The sequence below is a fragment of the Panulirus ornatus genome, chromosome 5, assembly GCF_036320965.1.
Source record: "Panulirus ornatus isolate Po-2019 chromosome 5, ASM3632096v1, whole genome shotgun sequence".
In the NCBI taxonomy this organism is placed as follows: domain Eukaryota; kingdom Metazoa; phylum Arthropoda; class Malacostraca; order Decapoda; family Palinuridae; genus Panulirus; species Panulirus ornatus.
Genome location: NC_092228.1, coordinates 29,411,639 through 29,431,050, shown reverse-complemented (window position 1 = coordinate 29,431,050; position 19,412 = coordinate 29,411,639). Strand labels below are relative to the sequence as shown.

At 39.8% G+C, this 19,412-nt stretch overlaps 2 protein-coding genes across 7 annotated transcripts in view; one reads left to right on the top strand and one right to left on the bottom strand.

Annotated features, from left to right (window-relative positions):
- LOC139748650 (lithostathine-like) overlaps positions 1-1,412 on the bottom strand; it is a 61,229-nt gene extending 59,817 nt beyond the window's left edge. The window contains 1 exon segment of the mRNA XM_071661907.1: positions 1,274-1,412. Coding sequence (XP_071518008.1) covers positions 1,274-1,325 — 52 coding nt within the window. The 5' untranslated portion in view covers positions 1,326-1,412.
- The window catches only part of LOC139748649 (17S U2 SnRNP complex component HTATSF1-like), a 134,864-nt gene that overhangs the window by 94,565 nt on the left and 20,887 nt on the right, over positions 1-19,412 (top strand). For all 6 annotated transcript variants that reach the window (XM_071661905.1, XM_071661902.1, XM_071661906.1 and 3 more), the window contains one exon: positions 17,968-18,137. In XM_071661905.1, coding sequence (XP_071518006.1) covers positions 17,968-18,137 — 170 coding nt within the window. The remainder of the gene's footprint in view (positions 1-17,967; positions 18,138-19,412) is intronic.

Below are 19,412 nucleotides of genomic sequence, written 5' to 3'. Positions count from 1 at the left end.
AGTAATTTCATGTAAATGATATTCGAGATATCTTGGGATACACGCTACATGTTCAGCTCACTGTTTTGTATGCTGGCAGTGGTGAACCATAATACTCTGGTTTATATAAGTGAAAAATGGTGCTCAAGTCAGTTTGTCAGAATTACAGCATATTGTCCACATCAAGATTAAAACCAGTTATAATGTTGGTTTTGATATATATGCATTCTTATTTTCCTTCAAAATTTTTGGTTAAAATTTGGAGCACTAATTTCACATTAACTTTCAAACCAGTCTCTGTATTGCACTTTAGTCCTGATGGAGGAGTGCATTTCATTGAAGTGTAAGGGTCAGAACATGGTTTATGAACTTTTGTGTGCACATGCTTCTCCAAACTTTGCAACTGACTCAGAAAGAAAACTACCTAGATAATCTCAAATACATGATTAGTTTTTTTAGCAGTTTTAACTTTTTCTGTTTATTCTTATTTTATTTTGACTTGATCTGAGAATTGTTGAGCGATAACAAGTCTTGTAGTGCTATATTATTTCCTGTTTTGCATGTGTGTAATGGAAAAGCATTATTTTCCGAAGTACATACCGTTCAATCATGGTATGGGAATATTTTGTATTAAAAAACAATTTGTTGGGGGCACAGCCCCAGAAGCTTTAGTTTTCAGCCTTTTTGTAATATGAAATGGCATTCTCCATCCATGAAATTTGCAGAATAGATTGTAGAGAAAAGTTACAGTACATATTTCCCATATTATTTGGAGAGGGATTAATCCATTTGAGCCAGTTATTTTCTTTTGCCATCGTATTTCAGTATTGCTATATCATGAATGATTGCTGCAATATGAATCTCTGGAATGATCAAAATGTTATGAAAACAGAAATCTGAGGAAACCCATAAGAGTCACATCCTTGGTTTATGCAGTGCTTTGCCAAGTTCTGTGTGGCTTGAAATTAAAACAAAGTTCGAATTCTGGATTTCATTATTTTTTCACCACATCTTACTTAAGCAGTTAGAGTACTGTAATACTCAATGAGATATTTTGCCATCAGGGTATGATATAGTTTTTATTAACCAAGAGAAATGATGAAACCAGTTTTCGGTTGTTTGAGTCCATATGTTTTTTCTGCTATAATTTTTGAATAGCCCATTTGGCATAAGTGGCACTGTAATGGCTGATATAACAAATGTGCACATATGAGGTTTTGTTTTTATGTATTGTTTAAGATGTTACCATAACGTTGAAGTTACTAGAACATGGCTAAAGTTTAAACAGAATTACCTTGCAAACTCAGCAAAAGAAAAAGGAGGAGGGTTGTGAAGCTTCTCATCATTATTGAACAAACTAGGCTTATGACCTTATGATTTTTGATTGGAGAGGCACATGGTCAAGATGAATCATGTGTTGTTTGTTTGGTGAGAGTTGTCAGCTGTCTGTCAGTTTTTCATTCATTTTTGTCTGTTTTTCATTAATTTTTGCTATCTATTTGCATTTCCACAGTCTGGATAACTTTTTTCTCCAGAATTTTTATTTACTTTTGCATTTTTTATGTGTTATACTATTTATGTAGACTTATTAAAAAGGGGAAAGCTAATACTGGGCAACTTTTGTGGTATATCTTTAAGTCACCTTTGGTGTGAGGATATCTCCCTTGTTGTCTTCAGGATGATAAGATTAGTGGAACTGTTATCTCCTGCATCATCCACATATGACAGTTTCACCTCACTGGTAATAGGTTTTCACTGTTATAAAAGAATATTTTGTCTAAAGTCCAAGCTCTGACAATCAGGTCATATTCATCATCATGTCATTAGTTATGCTCATTGTTTTCTTTATTTTACATCACTGCATCATGTCAGTACATAGATATGTATTATTTTAAAAGATAGCTACATCATCAAGGTTATCAGTATTATCTCTTATTATCACTTTTGTGTGGAATTGGCTAATACTGGCAGCACAATCATGAGCTGAAGATAGATATCACACAAAAGGGTTTTCCATATTCTCATCTACCTTTTATAGATAGTTTGCTTACTGCCCATCTTCTTTAACCACACAAGAATAGGGGACTTCCTTTTCTTTATGTGTTGTCCACAAGTCATTTCTTGTTTAAATATGGTGGATCAAGTACATATATGCACCTTTTTTTGAAAATTTATTATGCAGAGGTAAAGTTTTCAGCCATTTCACTGAAGGCTGGTAAGACTGGAATGTCCAGTTTCTTAGGAATAGACTTGTTACCTTGATGGGATGTTGATTGCAGTTATTGCTTTTCATGTCTTTTGAAAAAGTGTCCATATGATGCAATTGATGGTTTTTTTCATTAATTTCTCTTTCCATAAGATATTAGCCACCTTATCAGGATCCTTAACTTCAAAAATTGATGGTTTTTTCATTAATTTCTCTTTCCATAAGATATTAGCCACCTTATCAGGATCCTTAACTTCACTATAAGTTTATTACATTTTCATTGTGCCATTTCCTTCCCTGTGGCTTTTTTTTTCCTGCTGTTTGATCTTTCACCTTTCTTTTACTGGATATCTTGCTCAGGGTACCTTACCTCTTTTCTCCTTTTCAGTACTCTGCATTACTCACCTGGCTTTACACCAGCCTTCATGCATTTCTAATAATTTCTCCATTACATTGTTGCACCTCTTCATTGTATGCCCCTTTACCCTCCCTGTAGATATGTAGATACTAACTCTACCTGTTCCCTTTCACTTCATCAGATTTGTGAATAGGGGGCTTCAGTTTTCATGCATTACACATGAATGGATGTGAGTGAATGCATCCTTTCTTTATCTGTTCCTGGTGCTACCTCATTGACTCTTGAAATGGCAAATAAGCATGAAAGGAAAACAGTTTTAAAGATAAAATCATTAATCATTCATTCTTAAAGTAATTTGGCTTTAAAACTGTGACCACCATCTTAACAAGTCCACACTTTAGAGTAAGATCATTATAGAATTATCAGATAAGGCCTGCACATACAGAACAATAGTCTCCCACAGGAAAAAAAAATCTCAAACACACATTACCTTTTAAAGGTAAAAAACAAACTCCACATTATGGAAGCATTTTGGATTTTACATTGGTGACTACCATCACAGTGATGTCAGGCTCTACTAGAGTAAACTTAAAAATCAACAAAAACTAGGTAAAAACTACAGAGCAAAAACAAATGAACGGCATTATATATTGCCCAGTATGAAGCAAGGTAAAAGAAAGATATATCATACCACTGTTTGCTGAACTCACCAGTGGTACATTGTTTCAACGGAGGTGGAGTAGCTCTGTCTTGGCTTCATTGGTCATATATCAACTAGTTCTCAAGAGGGGTTTGATTCTGGAGCATACCACTTGAAGAGAGAATAAGATGCTGTATCACAAAGTGATTAGTCTGGATTGGGACTTTCTTTTTGTAAATCTAGTCATTTATCATCTACCAGAAGTGAACCTGGTTTCAACAAGGACCAAACATTAACTGGCAGTTCATGTTGCTTTCTCCCAAATTTACTTACAAGTTTAATAGAAGCACACAGTTTGAATGATGATATGTGGATGTATATATCTTACAGAGGCGTAAGTTTGTTGAGTATTCCTGGGAAATTATATGGGAGAATATTGATTGAGAAGGTAAAGGCATGTACAGAGCATCAGATTGGGGGAGGTCAGTGTGGTTTCAGAAATAGTAGAGGATGTGTGAATCAGGTGTTTGCTTTGAGGAATGTATATAAGAAATACTTGGAAAGCAGATGGATTTGTATGTGGCATTTGTGGATCTGGAGAAGGCATATGATAGGGTGGATAGAGATGCTTTGTAGAAGGTTTTAAGAGTATATGATGTGGGGGTTAAACTGCTAGAAGCAGTAAAAAGCTTTTACCAAGGATGTAAGGCATGTGTACAAATAGGGAGAGAGGAAACTGAATGGTTCCGAGTGAATGTCAGTTTGTGGTAGGGGTGCAAGATGTCTCCATTGTTGTTTAGTTAGTTTATGGATGGGGTGGTTAGGGAGGTGAATGCAAGAGTTTTGGAGAAAGGGGCAAGCATGCAGTCTGTTGTGGATGAGAGGGCTTGGGAAGTGAGTCAGTTGATGTTTTTTGATGATACAGCACTGGTGGCTGATTCCAGTGAGAAACTACAGAAGTTGGTGACTGAGTTTGGTGAAGTGTGTGAAGGAAGAAAGCTGAGAGTAAATGTGAATGAAAGCAAGGTTATTAGGTTCAGTATGGTTGAGGGACAAGTTGATTGGGAGGTAAGTTTGAATGGAGAAAAATTGGAGGAAGTGGAGTGTTTTAGATATCTGGGAGTGGACTTAGCAGTGGATGGAACCATGGAAGCAGATGTGAGTTACATGTTGGGTGAGGAGCAAAGGTTCTTGGAGCATTGAAGAATGTGTGGAAGGTGAGAATATTATCTCGGAGAGCAAAAATGGGTATGTTTGAAGGATTAGTGGTTCCAACGGTGTTATATGGTTGTAAGGCATTGGCTATAGATAGAGTTGTGCGGAGGAGGGTGGATGCGTTTGAAATGAAAAGTTTGAGGACAATATGTGGTGTGAGGTGGCTTGATCAAGTAAGTAATGAAAGGGTGAGAGAGATATATGGTAATAAAAAGAATGTGGTGGAGATAGCAGAAGAGGGTGTGTTGAAATGGTTTGGACCATGGAGAGAATGAGTGAGGAAACATTGACTAAGAGGATATATGTGTCAGAGGTGGAGGGAAAGAAGGAGAAGCAGGAGACCAAATTGGAGGTTGAAGGATGGAGTGAAAAAGATTTTGAGCAATCGGGGACTGAACATACAGGAGGTTGAGAGGCTTGCAAGGAATAGTGAATTGGAACGATGTGGTATACTGGGGTCAGAGACCTGTTGATGGATTGAACCAGGCCATGTGAAGTGTCTTGGGTAAACCATGGAAAGGTCTGTGGGGCCTGGATGTAGAAAGGGAGCTGTAGTTTCAGTGCATTACACATGACAACCAGGGACTGAGTGTGAATGAATGTGGCCTTTTTTTGTCTGTTCCTGGCGCTGCCTTGCTGCTACTTCGTGTGTGGCAGGGTGGCAACGGAAATGGATGAAAGCAGCAATTATGGATATGTACATGTGTATATATGTATATGTCTGTGTACGTATATGTATGTATATGTTGAAGTGTATATGTATGCGTGTGTGGGCATTTATGTATATACATGTGTATGTGGGTGGGTTGGGCCATTTCTTGTCTGTTTCCTTGCACTTCCTCAATGACTCGGGAGACGGCAGTTAAGTATAATGAATATAGATAAATATCATAGGGATACCTTTATGGAAGCTTCCATGGGTGATATTGACAAACTTGACTATTGCTCAGGCTTGGAGGTGTTGATATCTCATTTTTGATCAAACCTGACATAACTGTTTGACAGAGGCAAGAATTCATAGGAAATTCCCATTCTGATGCTGTCACACATGGTCAAGGGGATCATGCATGTAGATCATTTACTAAAGTCTTCAGCATCTCATACATGCACCTTTTGAAAGTATCCACAAGTTGGGTAGTCAGCAGTTTGTGTTGAACTAGTTAAGGCAAGTTTTTTATGTAGTTTATCATATATCTTCTCAAGGTTAACTAAGGTGTTTTTGATTTGAGGTCAAATTTTGTGATAACTGGGCCTGTTTGGTTTTTAAGATTTAATGTTGAAGACCCTGTCCTTGGTAGAGCTGGCTACTTAGAGTATGGTTTGAGAGTTACATTCTCTCTGGAAAAGGAATGAATTACCTTTGGTAAGAATATCCCTGGGGATAGAGGAGAAAGAATACTTCCCACGCATTCCTCACATGTCGTAGAAGGCGACTAAAGGGGACGGGAGCGAGGGCTAGAAACCCTCCCCTCCTTGTATTTTAACTTTCTAAATGGGGAAACAGAAGAAGGAGTCACGTGGGGAGTGCTCATCCTCCTCGAAGGCTCAGATTAGGGTGTCTAAATGTGTGTGGATTTAACCAAGATGAGAAAAAAGGAGAGATAGGTAGTATGTTTGAGGAAAGGAACCCGGATGTTATGGCTCTGAGTGAAACGAAGCTCAAGGGTAAAGGGGAAGAGTGGGTTGGGAATGTCTTGGGAGTAAAGTCAAGGGTTAGTGAGAGGACAAGAGCAAGGGAAGGAGTAACACTACTCCTGAAACAGGAGTGGTGGGAGTATGTGATAGTGTAAGAAAGTAAACTCTAGATTGATATGGGTAAAACTGAAAGTGGATGGAGAAATGGATGATTATTGGTGCATATGCACCTGGGCATGAGAAGAAAGATCATGAGGGGCAGGTGTTTTGGGAGCAGCTGAATGAGTGTGCCAGTGGTTTTGATGCACAAGACCGGGTTATAGTGATGGGTGATTTGAATGCAAAAGTGAGTAATGTGGCAGTTGAGGGAATGATTGGTATACATGGGGTGTTCAGTGTTGTAAATGGAAATGGTAAAGAGCTTGTAGATATATGTGCTGAAAAAGGACTGGTGATTGGGAATACCTGGTTTAAAAAGCGAGATATACATAAGTATACGTATGTAAGTAGGAGAGATGGCCAGAGAGCGTTATTGGATTACGTGTTAATTGATAGGCACGCGAAAGAGAGACTTTTGGATGTTAATGTGCTGAGAGGTGGAACTGGAGGGATGTCTGATCATTATCTTGTGGAGGCAAAGGTAAAGATTTGTAGAGGTTTTCAGAAAAGAAGAATGTTGGGGTGAAGAGACTGGTAAGAGTAAGTGAGCTTGGGAAGGAGACTTGTGCGAAGAAGTACCAGGAGAGACTGAATCCAGAATGGAAAAAGGTGAGAACAAAGGACGTAAAGGGAGTGGGGGAGGAATGGGATGTATTTAAGGAATCAGTGATAGCTTGCACAAGAGATGCTTGTGGCATGAGAAGCATGGGAGGTGGACAGATTAGAAAGGGTAGTGAGTGGTGGGATGAAGAAGTAAGATTATTAGTGAAAGAGAAGAGAGAGGCATTTGGACGATCTTTGCAGGGAAATAATGCAAATGAGTGAGAGATGTATAAAAGAAAGAGGCAGGAGGTCAAGAGAAAGGTGCAAGAGGTGAAAAAGAGGGCAAATGAGAGTTGGGGTGAGAGAGTATCATTAAGTTTTAGGGAGAATAAAAAGATGTTTTGGAAGGAGTTAAATAAAGTACGTAAGACAAGGGAACAAATGGGAACATCAGTGAAGGGGGCTAATGGGGAGGTGATAACAAGTAGTGGTGATGTGAGAAGGAGATGGAGTGAGTATTTTGAAGGTTTGTTGAATGTGTTTGATGATAGAGTGGCAGATATAGGGTGTTTTGGTCAAGGTGGTGTGCGAAGTGAGAGGCTTAGCGAGGATGATTTGGTAAATAGAGAAGAGGTAGTAAAAGCTTTGCGGAAGATGAAAGCCGGCAAGGCAGTGGGTTTGAATGGCATTGCAGTGAAATTTATTAAAAAAGGGGGTGACTGTATTGTTGACTGGTTGGTAAGGTTATTTAATGTATGTATGACTCATGGTTCATGGTGAGGTGCCTGAGGATTGGCAGAATGCTTGCATAGTGCCATTGTACAAAGGCAAAGGGGACAAAGGTGAGTGCTCAAATTACAGAGATATATGTTTGTTGAGTATTTCAGGTAAATTATATGGGAGGGCATTGATTGAGAGGGTGAAGGCATGTACAGAGCATCAGATTGGGGAAGAGCAGTGTGGTTTCAGAAGTGGTAGAGGATGTGTGGATCAGGTGTTTGCTTTGAAGAATGTATGTGAGAAATACTTAGAAAAGCAAATGGATTTGTATGTAGCATTTATGGATCTGGAGAAGGCATATGATAGAGTTGATAGAGATGCTCTGTGGAAGGTATTAAGAATATATGGTGTGGGAGGCAAGTTGTTAGAAGCAGTGAAAAGTTTTTATTTAGGATGTAAGGCATGTGTACGTGTAGGAAGAGAGGAAAGTGATTGGTTCTCAGTGAATGTAGGTTTGCGGCTGGAGTGTGTGATGTCTCCATGGTTGTTTAATTTGTTTATGGATGGGGTTGTTAGGGAGGTGAATGCAAGAGTTTTGGAAAGAGGGGCCAGTTGTTGTTTGCTGATGATACAGCTCTGGTGGCTGATTCATGTGAGAAACTGCAGAAGCTGGTGACTGAGTTTGGTAAAGTGTGTGAAAGAAGAAAGCTGAGAGTAAATGTGAATAAGAGCAAGGTTATTAGGTACAGTAGGGTTGAGGGTCAAGTCAATTGGAAGGTAAGTTTAAATGGAGAAAAACTGGGGAAGTGAAGTGTTTTAGATATCTGGGAGTGGATTTGGCAGCGGATGGAACCATGGAAGAGGAAGTGAATCATAGGGTGGGGGAGGGGGCGAAAATTCTGGGAGCCTTGAAAAATGTTTGGAAGTTGAGAACATTATCTCAGAAAGCAAAAATGGGTATGTTTGAAGGAATAGTGGTTCCAACAATGATGTATGGTTGCGAGGCGTGGGGTATGGATAGAGTTGTGCGGAGGAGGGTGGATGTGCTGGAAATTAAATGTTTAAGGACAATATGTGGTGTGAGGTGGATTGATCGAGTAAGTAATGTAAGGGTAAGAGAGATGTGTGGTAATAAAAAGAGTGTGGTTGAGAGAGCAGAAGAGGGTGTTTTGAAATGGTTTGGTTACATGGAGAGAATGAGTGAGGAAAGATTGACCAAGAGGATATATGTATCTGAGGTAGAGGGAACGAGGAGAAGTGGGAGACCTAATTGGAGGTGGAAAGATGGAGTGAAAAAGATTTTGAGTGGTCAGGGCCTGAACATGCAAGAGGGTGAAAGGCGTGCAAGGAATAGAGTGAATTGGAATGATGTGGTATACCGGGGTCGAAGTGCTGTCATTGGATTGAACCAGGGCATGTGAAGCGTCTGGGGTAAACCATGGAAAGTTGTGTGGGGCCTGGATGTGGAAAGGGAGCTGTGGTTTCGGTACATTATTACATGACAGGTAGAGACTGAGTGTGAACGAATGTGGCCTTTGTTGTCTTCCCAGTGCTACCTCGTACACATTTGGGGGGAGGGGGTTGTTATTTCATGTGTGGCAGGGTGACAATGGGAATGAATAAAGGCAGACAGTATAAATTATGTACATGTGTATATATGTATATGTCTGTGTGTGTATATATATGTATACGTTGAGATGTATAGGTACGTATATTTGCGTGTGTTTCCTTGCGCTACCTCACTAATGCAGGAGACAGTGACAAAGCAAAATAAAACAGATGATACAATAAACTGTATTACAGTAGTGGAAACAAGAGTGAGGTACAACTGGGAAGTGTTCAACCATTTATGTGTAAACTAAATGTTGAAGGGCAAGAATTGGATTTGAAGATAGGCACTGGTGCAAGTTTTACCGTAATTAATGAACATGTTTATGAGAGTCTGTGTGTAACATAAGATTGAGAGTTAAAGTTGTTTTGAAATCTCTTGTCACATACCATGGTCTAGTATATGATTTGCCATTAGTAGTAGTAGAAGGTGATGGACAAAATTTGTTAGGTAGGAACCGGTTACAAATGCTCTAATATGATTGGAAGAATTCAGTGTTTAATACACAGGAACAGTTGGAAAGCAATGAAAAGTTTGTGAAGTATTTAACAAAGAAGTTTGCCGACATATTTGAGGAAGATTTGGGCTTATACACTGGAGAGAAGGCCAAAATTTATGTAGATGCTAATGTGAAGCCAAAATTTTTGAAAGCTCCCCCACTGCCTTTTTCTTTGAGAGAGGCCTCAAACAGAGAATTGGACAGGCTAGTGGAAAATGGAACACTCACACCAGTGGAAAGCTCAGTATGGGTCACTCCAATGTGGTTGTGTCCAAGCCATTCCCACAAAATACAGTTTGTGGAGACTTTTGAGTGGTGGTAAACCCACTGGCTGAGAAAGACATGTTTCCAGTTCCAAAAATAAATGACTTATTGACCAGTTTAGTAGGGGGTAAGTCATTCTTTAGATTAGACTTAAATAGTGCTTAGCGGCAGATGTTACTGGTTGAAGAGTCAAAGAAGTGTTGTGTGATAAGCACACACAGAAGTTTGCTCAGGTATAACAGATTATCCTATGGAATCAAGAATGCACCTGGGATTTTTCAAAGAAATGTACAATATATTGAGAAATATTCCACACACTGTTGTATATTTAGATGATATTTTGATCAATGGAAGCACTGAAGCAGAACATAAAGCAAACTTGATGAAGGTGGTAGACTGATTAAGTGAAAAAGGTTTGAAGCTGCATTTTGACAAATGTGAGTTTTTCCAAAACAGCGTGAGTTATTTGGGACACAAAATTGATGCATGGGGCATTCATGTATAAAAAAATAAAGTAAAAGCAATTGTGGATTCACCCTGGCCAACAGATGTGCAAACTTTGTGATCATTCTTAAGAGGTATAGATTTTTATGATAAATTTCTCAGGAACCTCTCTTCAGTGTTTGCACCATTGTATATGTTGTTAAGGAAGGGATTGCAATGGCAGTGATTGTAACCATAAGAAGCTGCATTTAAGAAAGTAGAGCAGGTGCTATTGGCAAGTGGGGTTTTTGTACAGTATGACCCATATAGACCTCTTGTTTTGTCATACGATGCATCAACATATGGTGTAGGGGCATTGCTAGCACACCAAAATGAAGATGGATCAGAACAACCTGTAGCTTTTGCGTCATGCTAACTGAGTGATGCTGAGAAAAATTATACACTATTGACAGGGAGAGTTTAGTAATAGTATTTGGGGTGTACCATTTTCATAACTATGTGTATGGAAGATCATTCACATTCGTCACTGATCACTAGCCCATGGTTTCACTTTTGCATGAACACAAAGCATTGCCCAGCATGGCTGGTGTGAGAATAGCGTTGAGTCATTTCACTTGGTGCTTATGATTACCAGTTGAAATTTAGAAATGGTCTTGACAGTGCAAATGCTGATCACTCGAGTAGATTACTATGGGCAGAAAAACCAGCATCAGTACCACTCTCTGCAGATACCATGTTGTTCTTAGAGCAAATTGAAGATTCACAAGTTGCAGCTAAACGGATAAGGAGATGGACGACACAAGACCCAGTATTTGCTAAAGTTTTATCTTTTATAAAGAATGGGTGGTCAAAAGCTGCTCAGGTCCCGGAGTTTAAGTCATTTTATGTGTGTAAAGATGAACTTACTACAGATGAAGGTTGCATAATATGGGAGAACAGGGTAGCAGTTCCTCCAGCAGGACAGCAAAGTGTATTAACAGAACTGCACGAGTCTCATCCAGGTACCTCCACAATGAAGGAGATTGCAAGATCATATGTTTAGTAGCCTAATGTAGATGGGGATAGTGAGCAAGTGATAGAAACCTGTGAGATTTGTCTTGTGAATAGAAGTAGTTCGTATGTTGTACCCCTTCATGTGTAGCCATACTCTGATGAGCCATGGGAGAGAGTACTTGTAGATTTTGCAGGACTGTTTATGGGACATATGTACTCAGTTCACATTGATGCCTATTTAAAATGGTGAGAGGTAAGAATTATGAATGATAGATCAGCGCTCGCAATCATTGCTGAGTTAAAGGGATATTCTTACCACTCATTGGCTGTCCTCCTTGTTAGTTAGTAATAAGAGAAACCAGTTTACCAGTTATGAATGTGGCCAATTTATGCAGGAAAGTGGGAGTGACCATGTTATTTGTGCTCTTTTTCACCCTAGCTCTAATGGAATGGCTGAAAGAGCTGTTCAGATGTTAAAAAATGGGCTGAAAAAATGAGAAAAGCAGACATCAAAACAAGGTTGTCTAGGTTCTTATTCAGATATAGATGTTCACCATAGTCTGTAACTGGTAGTACACGAGCAGAGTTGCTAGTGGTTAGATATCTACAGGGACCCCCTTGACCTATTGAGACCAAACTTGAAAAAAAGAGTGAAAAGGAAACAAGAACAACAAAAGAAATATCGTGATAAAGGGAGACCTATGAGGGAATTTAAGGTAAACAATGAAGTGTTTGCAGAGGATTATAGTGGTAGGGGAGCTGGTTGGGTACCATGAGTGGTAGTGGAGGTAGCTGGACCTCTGTCATATAAGATAGACTTGTGTGATAACAGATTTAGAAGTGTAAAGTTGCCGGAGCAGGGAGCTCCAAGGGAGATAGTCATACAGGAATGGGGAGAGGATGTATGAGCGACACACTGCAGGATGTAGGACAAATGAGTTTTGAGCAAGTTTTGAATCAGGAACCTAAACAAACACTTGAAGATCAAAGAAAGGGTAACGTCAGTTCTTCAAGCCAAATAGAGTCTGACTTGTGCAGGAAAGAGACCTAGAGCAAGTTCATCCTGTATGGTTTCTTTATAAAGCCCAGTGAAAATCAAAACAAGGTCTGGAAGAGTCATAGATAAACCTGTGAAGTTAGATTTGTAGAATATGACAGTTATGTTAAGAAGTACAAAATTGTATGTAATACATTGGGAGGTAAGTTTGAATGGAGAAAAACTGGAGGAAGTAAAGTGTTTTAGATATCTGGGAGTGGATCTGGCAGCGGATGGAACCATGGAAGCGGAAGTGGATCATAGGGTAGGGGAGGGGGCGAAAATCCTGGGAGCCTTGAAAAATGTGTGGAAGTCGAGAACATTATCTCGGAAATCAAAAATGGGTATGTTTGAAGGAATAGTGGTTCCAACAATGTTGTATGGTTGCGAGGCGTGGGCTATGGATAGAGTTGTGCGCAGGAGGATGGATGTGCCGGAAATGAGATGTTTGAGGACAATGTGTGGTGTGAGGTGGTTTGATCGAGTAAGTAACGTAAGGGTAAGAGAGATGTGTGGAAATAAAAAGAGCATGGTTGAGAGAGCAGAAGAGGGTGTTTTGAAATGGTTTGGGCACATGGAGAGAATGAGTGAGGAAAGATTGACCAAGAGGATATATGTGTCGGAGGTGGAGGGAACGAGGAGAAGTGGGAGACCAAATTGGAGGTGGAAAGATGGAGTGAAAAAGATTTTGTGTGATCGGGGCCTGAACATGCAGGAGGGTGAAAGGAGGGCAAGGAATAGAGTGAAATGGATCGATGCAGTATACCGGGGTTGACGTGCTGTCAGTGGATTGAATCAGGGCATGTGAAGCGTCTGGGGTAAACCATGGAAAGCTGTGTAGGTATGTATATTTGCGTGTGTGGACGTATGTATATACATGTGTATGGGGTTGGGTTGGGCCATTTCTTTCGTCTGTTTCCTTACGCTACCTCGCAAACGCAGGAGACAGCGACAAAGCAAAAAAAAAAAAAAAAAACATAGAAAGTGAAATGGAAGGACAAGTTACTTTATTTATATATAATTTCAAGGATGTGTATTTTCTGTTTGTGGTATTCAAATTATTCTGTATTTCTGTAATACAGCAAGGAGTTAGTAAATTACTTGATAAAGAACAAGGTACAAATACAAGGAAGCACATTTTTTTATATATTCCATTAGTTTCAGTTTTAAAGGGGGGAAAGGATGTCATGACTTTGTAGGGAATGAATGCTTTTCTCAATGGCCCAACTGGGTTTGTTTATAAAGCAAAATAGCATACCTGACAGCTTTATCTTCCAGAAGTTTTCCCGGAGCAAAGCAATTATTTTTGGATTAATTGTTTAATTGGAAATACCTTGACCAATATACTATGCTAGATTTTACATATGAAATATATACATGCAGGTTGTTATTGATTTATTAGTTCATCACTGCTGTTTCCACTGACAAAGCAGTGTTTTTGAGGAAAATCTTTGATCACATTCCATCTGAGGACAAGGAAGCATCAAATGAGATATCTTGAGTGGGGTTGGATGATGCATGTCTGCAGAAGATAAAGGTGTAGGCTGTACAGGGTGTACACTGAAATGAGGAACTTTCTTGAATATGTCAGGCTTTTTCACCTGTGCTCTAGCTTTTCTGTAAGGGTATATTATATTGGGACTTCAGCAGGGCTGATGTACCTATCTGTATATTTTTTTCCTATTTTTCTTAATCATCTTTGTTGTTATTTTTGTTCATTTTCCTCAACTGAGTCCCACAAACCACTTTCATGGTTTCCCCAGACTGCTTTATATGCCCATGTTCAGCCCATCAACAGCACATCACCCCTCCATATACCATATTGATCCACGTCATTTTGTTCTATGCCTGCTTCTCACTTTCCTCGGTGTTCAACCTCTTTAGCTCCATCCTTTCATTTTCTTCTTGGTCCTCCTCGTCCTCCCACTCTTTCAGCTTCTACCTTGAACATCCTCTTTGTCTTGCTTTCCTTTATCATCCTCTCCAGATGTCTAAACAATTTTAGCACACCTTTGTTAGCTCTCTGTCAGAATTAGATTTGTCACACCTGACTCTTACACGATCATTCCTGACTCAATCAACCTTCCTCACACCATGTATTGCCAACACACCCACCCCCATTCTTTCTTGTGCATTTATCGCTAACACTTGCATCTATGCAACACTGTCAGGACTACTGCTTTTCTAAAAATACCCATCTTTAACAGGCAACAGTCTCACATGCCACACAACCCCTCAATACACTCAGAATTTTTGCCCCTTCTTGAGCTCCCATAGTTCTATCTGCTACCATGTCCATCACCAGGTACCTAAAGCACTCCGCTTCATCTATGCATTCCCTCTTCAAACTTGCAGTCAGCACATCTCTATCACCCTACTTCTAGACTCATTTCCATACTTTTTATTCACAGTAACTTTCAGCATTCTCCTTTCTCACACTTTCACAGTGTCAGACAGTCATACTTCTTTCTTACATATATAATTAATTTTTTTTTATTATACTTTGTCGCTGTCTTCTGCGCTAGTGAGTTAGCGCAAGGAAACAGACGAAAGCATGGCCCAACCCACCCACATACACATGTATAGACTTACACACCCACACACACACATATACATATGTATATGTTTCACTGTATACATACATATACATACACAGATGAATACATATATACACATGTACATATTCATACTTGCTGCCCTCAGCCATTCCCATCACCACCCCGCCACACATGAAATGGCACCCCCCTCCCCCCACACGTGTGCGAGGCAGCACAAGGAAAAGACAGCAAAGGCCACATTCGTTCACACTCAGTCTCTAGCTGTCATGTGTAATGCACCAAAACCATAGCTCCCTTTCCACATCCAGGCCCCACAAAACTTTCCATGGTTTACCCCAGACACTTCACATGCCCTGGTTCAATCCATTGACAGCATGTCGACCCCGGTATACCACATCGTTCCAGTTCACTCTATTCCTTGCACGCCTTTCACCCTCCTGCATGTTCAGGCCCCAATCGCTCAAAATCTTTTTCACTCCATCTTTCCACCTCCAGTTTGGTCTCCCACTTCTCATTCCCTCCACCTCTGATATATATCCTCTTTGTCAATCTTTCCTTACTCATTCTCTCCATGTGACCAAACCAATTCAATACACCCTCTTCTGCTCTCTCAACCACATTCTTTTTATTACCACACATTTCTCTTACCCTTTCATTACTTACTCGATCAAACGACCTTACACCACATATTGTCCTCAAACCTCTCATTTCCAGCACATCCACCCTCCTCCGCACAACCCTATCTAGAGCCCACGCCTTGCAACCATATAACGTTGTTGGAACCACTATTCCTTCAAACATACCCGTTTTTGCTTTCTGAGATAATGCTTCTCGCCTTCCACACATTCTTCAACACTCCCAGAAACTTCACCCCCTCCCCCACCCTGTGACTCTTTTCCGCTTCCATGGTTCCATCCACTGCCAAATCCACTCCCAGATATCTAAAACACTTCACTTCCTCCAGTTTTTCTCCATTCAAACTTACCTCCCAATTGACTTGTTCCTCAACCCTACTGTACCTAATATTCTTGTTCTTATTCACATTTACTCTCAGCTTTCTTCTTTCACACACTTTACCAAACTCAGTCACTAACTCCAGCAGTTTCTCACCCAAATCAGCCACCAGTGCTGTATCATCAGCAATCAACAACTTACTCACTTCCCGCACCCTCTCATCCACAACAGACTGCATACTTGCCCCTCTTTCCAAAACTCTTGCATTCACCTCCCTAACTGCCCCATCCACAAATAAATTGAACAACCATGGAGACTTTGCACACCCCTGCTGCAAACTGACATTCACTGAGAACCAGTCACCTTCCTCTCTTCCTACTTGTACACATGCCTTACATCCTTTATGAAAACTTCACTTCTTCTAGCAACTTGCCTCCCACACCATATACTCTTAATACCTTCCACAGAGCATTTCTATCAACTCTATCATATGCCTTCTCCAGATCCATAAATGCTACATACAAATCCTTTTGTTTTTCTAAGTATTTCTCACATACATTCTTCAAAGCAAATACCTGATCCACACATCCTCTACCACTTCTGAAACCACACTGCTCTTCCCCAATCTGATGCTCTGTACATGCCTTCACCCTCTCAATCAATACCCTCCCATATGTTTTCCCAGTAATACTCAACAAACTTATACCTCTGTAATTTGAACACCCACCATTATCCCCTTTGCCTTTGTACAATGGCACTATGCATGCATGCTTCACCATGAGCCATATATACATTGAATATTCTCACCAACCAGTCAGCAACTCAGTCACCCCCTTTTTTTCTTTATAAATTCCACTGCAATATTATCCAAACCCACTGCCTTGCCGGCTTTCATCATCCGCAAAGCTTTCACTGCGTCTTCTCTGTTTACCAAACCATTCTCCAAGACCCTCTCACTTCGCACACCACCTCATCCAAAACACCCAATATCTGCCACTCTATCATCTAACACATTCAACAAACCTTCAAATTACTCACTCCATCTCCTTCTCACATCACCACTTCTTGTTATTACCTCCCCACTAGCCCTCCTCATGGATGTTCCCATTTGTTCTCTTGTCTTATGCACTTTATTTACCTCCTTCCAAAACATCTTTTTATTCTCCCTAAAATTTAATGATACTCTCTCACCCCAATTCTCATTTGCCTTCTTTTTCTCCTCTTGCACCTTTCTCTTGACCACCTGCCTCTTTCTTTTATACATCTCCCAGTCATTTGCACTATTTCCCTGCAAAAATTGTCCAAATGCCTCTCTCTTCTCTTTCACTGTTAATCTTACTTCTTCATCCCACCACTCACTACCCTATCTAATCTGCCCACCTCCCACCTTTGTCATGACACAAGCATCTTTTGCGCAAGCCATCACTGCTTCCCTAAATACATCCCATTCCTCCCCCACTCCCCTTACGACCTTTGCTCTCACCTTTATCTATTCTGCACTCAGTCTCTCCTGATACTTCCTCACACAAGTCTCCTTCCCAAGCTCACTTACTCTTACCACTCTCTTCACCCCAACATTCTCTCTTCTTTTCTGAAAACCTCTACAAATCTTCACCTTTGCCTCCACAAGATAATGACCAGATATCCTTCCACTTGCACCTCTCAGCACATTAACATCCAAAAGTCGCTCTTTCAAACGCCTATCAATTAACACATAATCCAATAACACTCTCTGGCCATCTCTCTTACTTACATATGTATACTTATGTATATCTCTCTTTTTAAACCAGTTATTCCCAATCACCAGTCCTTTTTCAGCACACAAATCTACAAGCTCTTCACTATTCCCATTTACAACACTGAACACCCCTTTCGTGCACCCCTCTTTATAATTCATTAGCAAATTGACCTCTTTATCCCATTACTCATCACCCTTTCTTACAAGCCCATGTTGCATCCTGCACATACTGTACCCATACAACAAGTGCACATGTAAGTGCTGCTTCCCTGATACCACCCACTCCTTACCTGCTCCCCTATTTTCATGTGCTCTTTCCTGCTGGTGTGATTACATGTACTTCAATCCTTTTATAACTGTATTTTTTTCCATATAATGTCTTTGATTTGACATAATTTTGATAGCTTTTTCTTGCAGAAGGAGTCAGTGAATTTGGCATTACAAATCCTTGATGAATATCAGGTGGGTAATAAGAAGATTCGAGTTGAGCAAGCCAAGTTTGAGCTGAAAGGAGCATATAACCCAAAACTGAAACCTCGCAAGAGGCAGAAAAAAGAAGTAGAAAAACTTCAGAAACGACAAGAAAAGTAAGTTTTTTGCACCTGAGGGTGAAGGGGCTTGATTGTTGCTTTGTTGATGGTCCTGCACCATCACATACCCAAACAAGAAGTAAACAAAATGTTCATTTGAGATAACAAGGGTTTCTTTCAGGAAATGAAAGAGCGGGAATCACTTGAAAATAGTTCATTTTTCTAGATTTTAGATTTCATGATCTGTGGATGGAGTCAATAAGTAATTGTTTAAGAAATAGGTGTTGAATGATTTTTATGACGAGAAATCATTTTATTTTAACATTGATGGAACTCGAAGTCTCATGTTTTGCACAGACAATGTTTTAGACTGTAGATGACTTAAGAAATATATGGAACATGCCAGGTACATATTAGGTATTGCTTGTTCCATGCCAGGTACATATTAGGTATTGCTTAACATTCAAAGATTGTTAAGAAATGATTTGCTGTGGTATCTGATCCTGCCACAAAGTGCTATCAATAAAACAACAAATGATTGTGCCTAGCAGAAATTACAGAGGTATTTTTCTCTAGGATTTTACTCAGATCGAAGTGGAAAACTCACTAGTGCAAGCAGTGAAGAAAAGCAAATGCATATTTGCTTTTCATTTCCATAGAGTAAATGCAAGAGAGAATCAAATAGTTTGGTCTGTCATTACTGTGCAGTGAGTTGTAGCATTTTCCTCTGTTCTAGAAACTCTACAAAGAATTTTAATCAGCTTTTTGACAGTCTAGCTAGTTTTCATAAAGCATCACTTCTAGTTAAGTCATATGGTAAGATGAACTTACTCTAGAGCCTGATCAGCATGTTTTCCTGCAAGGATAAGTGAATCAGCCTTTAGAAATGGAGAGGCAGCAGGTTTCACAGCATTCTCCAAGTCAGTTCAGAAGTTAACATGTAGTGATTTTTATTGTTTGTTTTCAGTTACCTGAGTCTGAATCATTTGTAGTATCTATATCTGAGAAAGCACCCTTTCACACAACAAATATTGAACAAATTCAGGTCACAGTATTCTTGTGACATACCAAATTTTCTATTAGATCCAGTGTTTATTAGGTATGATCTAGTATTCTCATATCTTGCTCATCCTATATGGATTCATGAGTATATTTGCCATAATAGGAATTTTTTCCTCTGCAAACAGGAACTGATTCACTTCCCATCCCCCCTCCCATCATGTTGCAGACCTAACCCTTCTTCTAAAACATGCATTTATATCCCTCATTACTCTATCACTGAATAGATTAAGTAGCCATGTGACCCACATCACATATATGAAAGTAGACCCA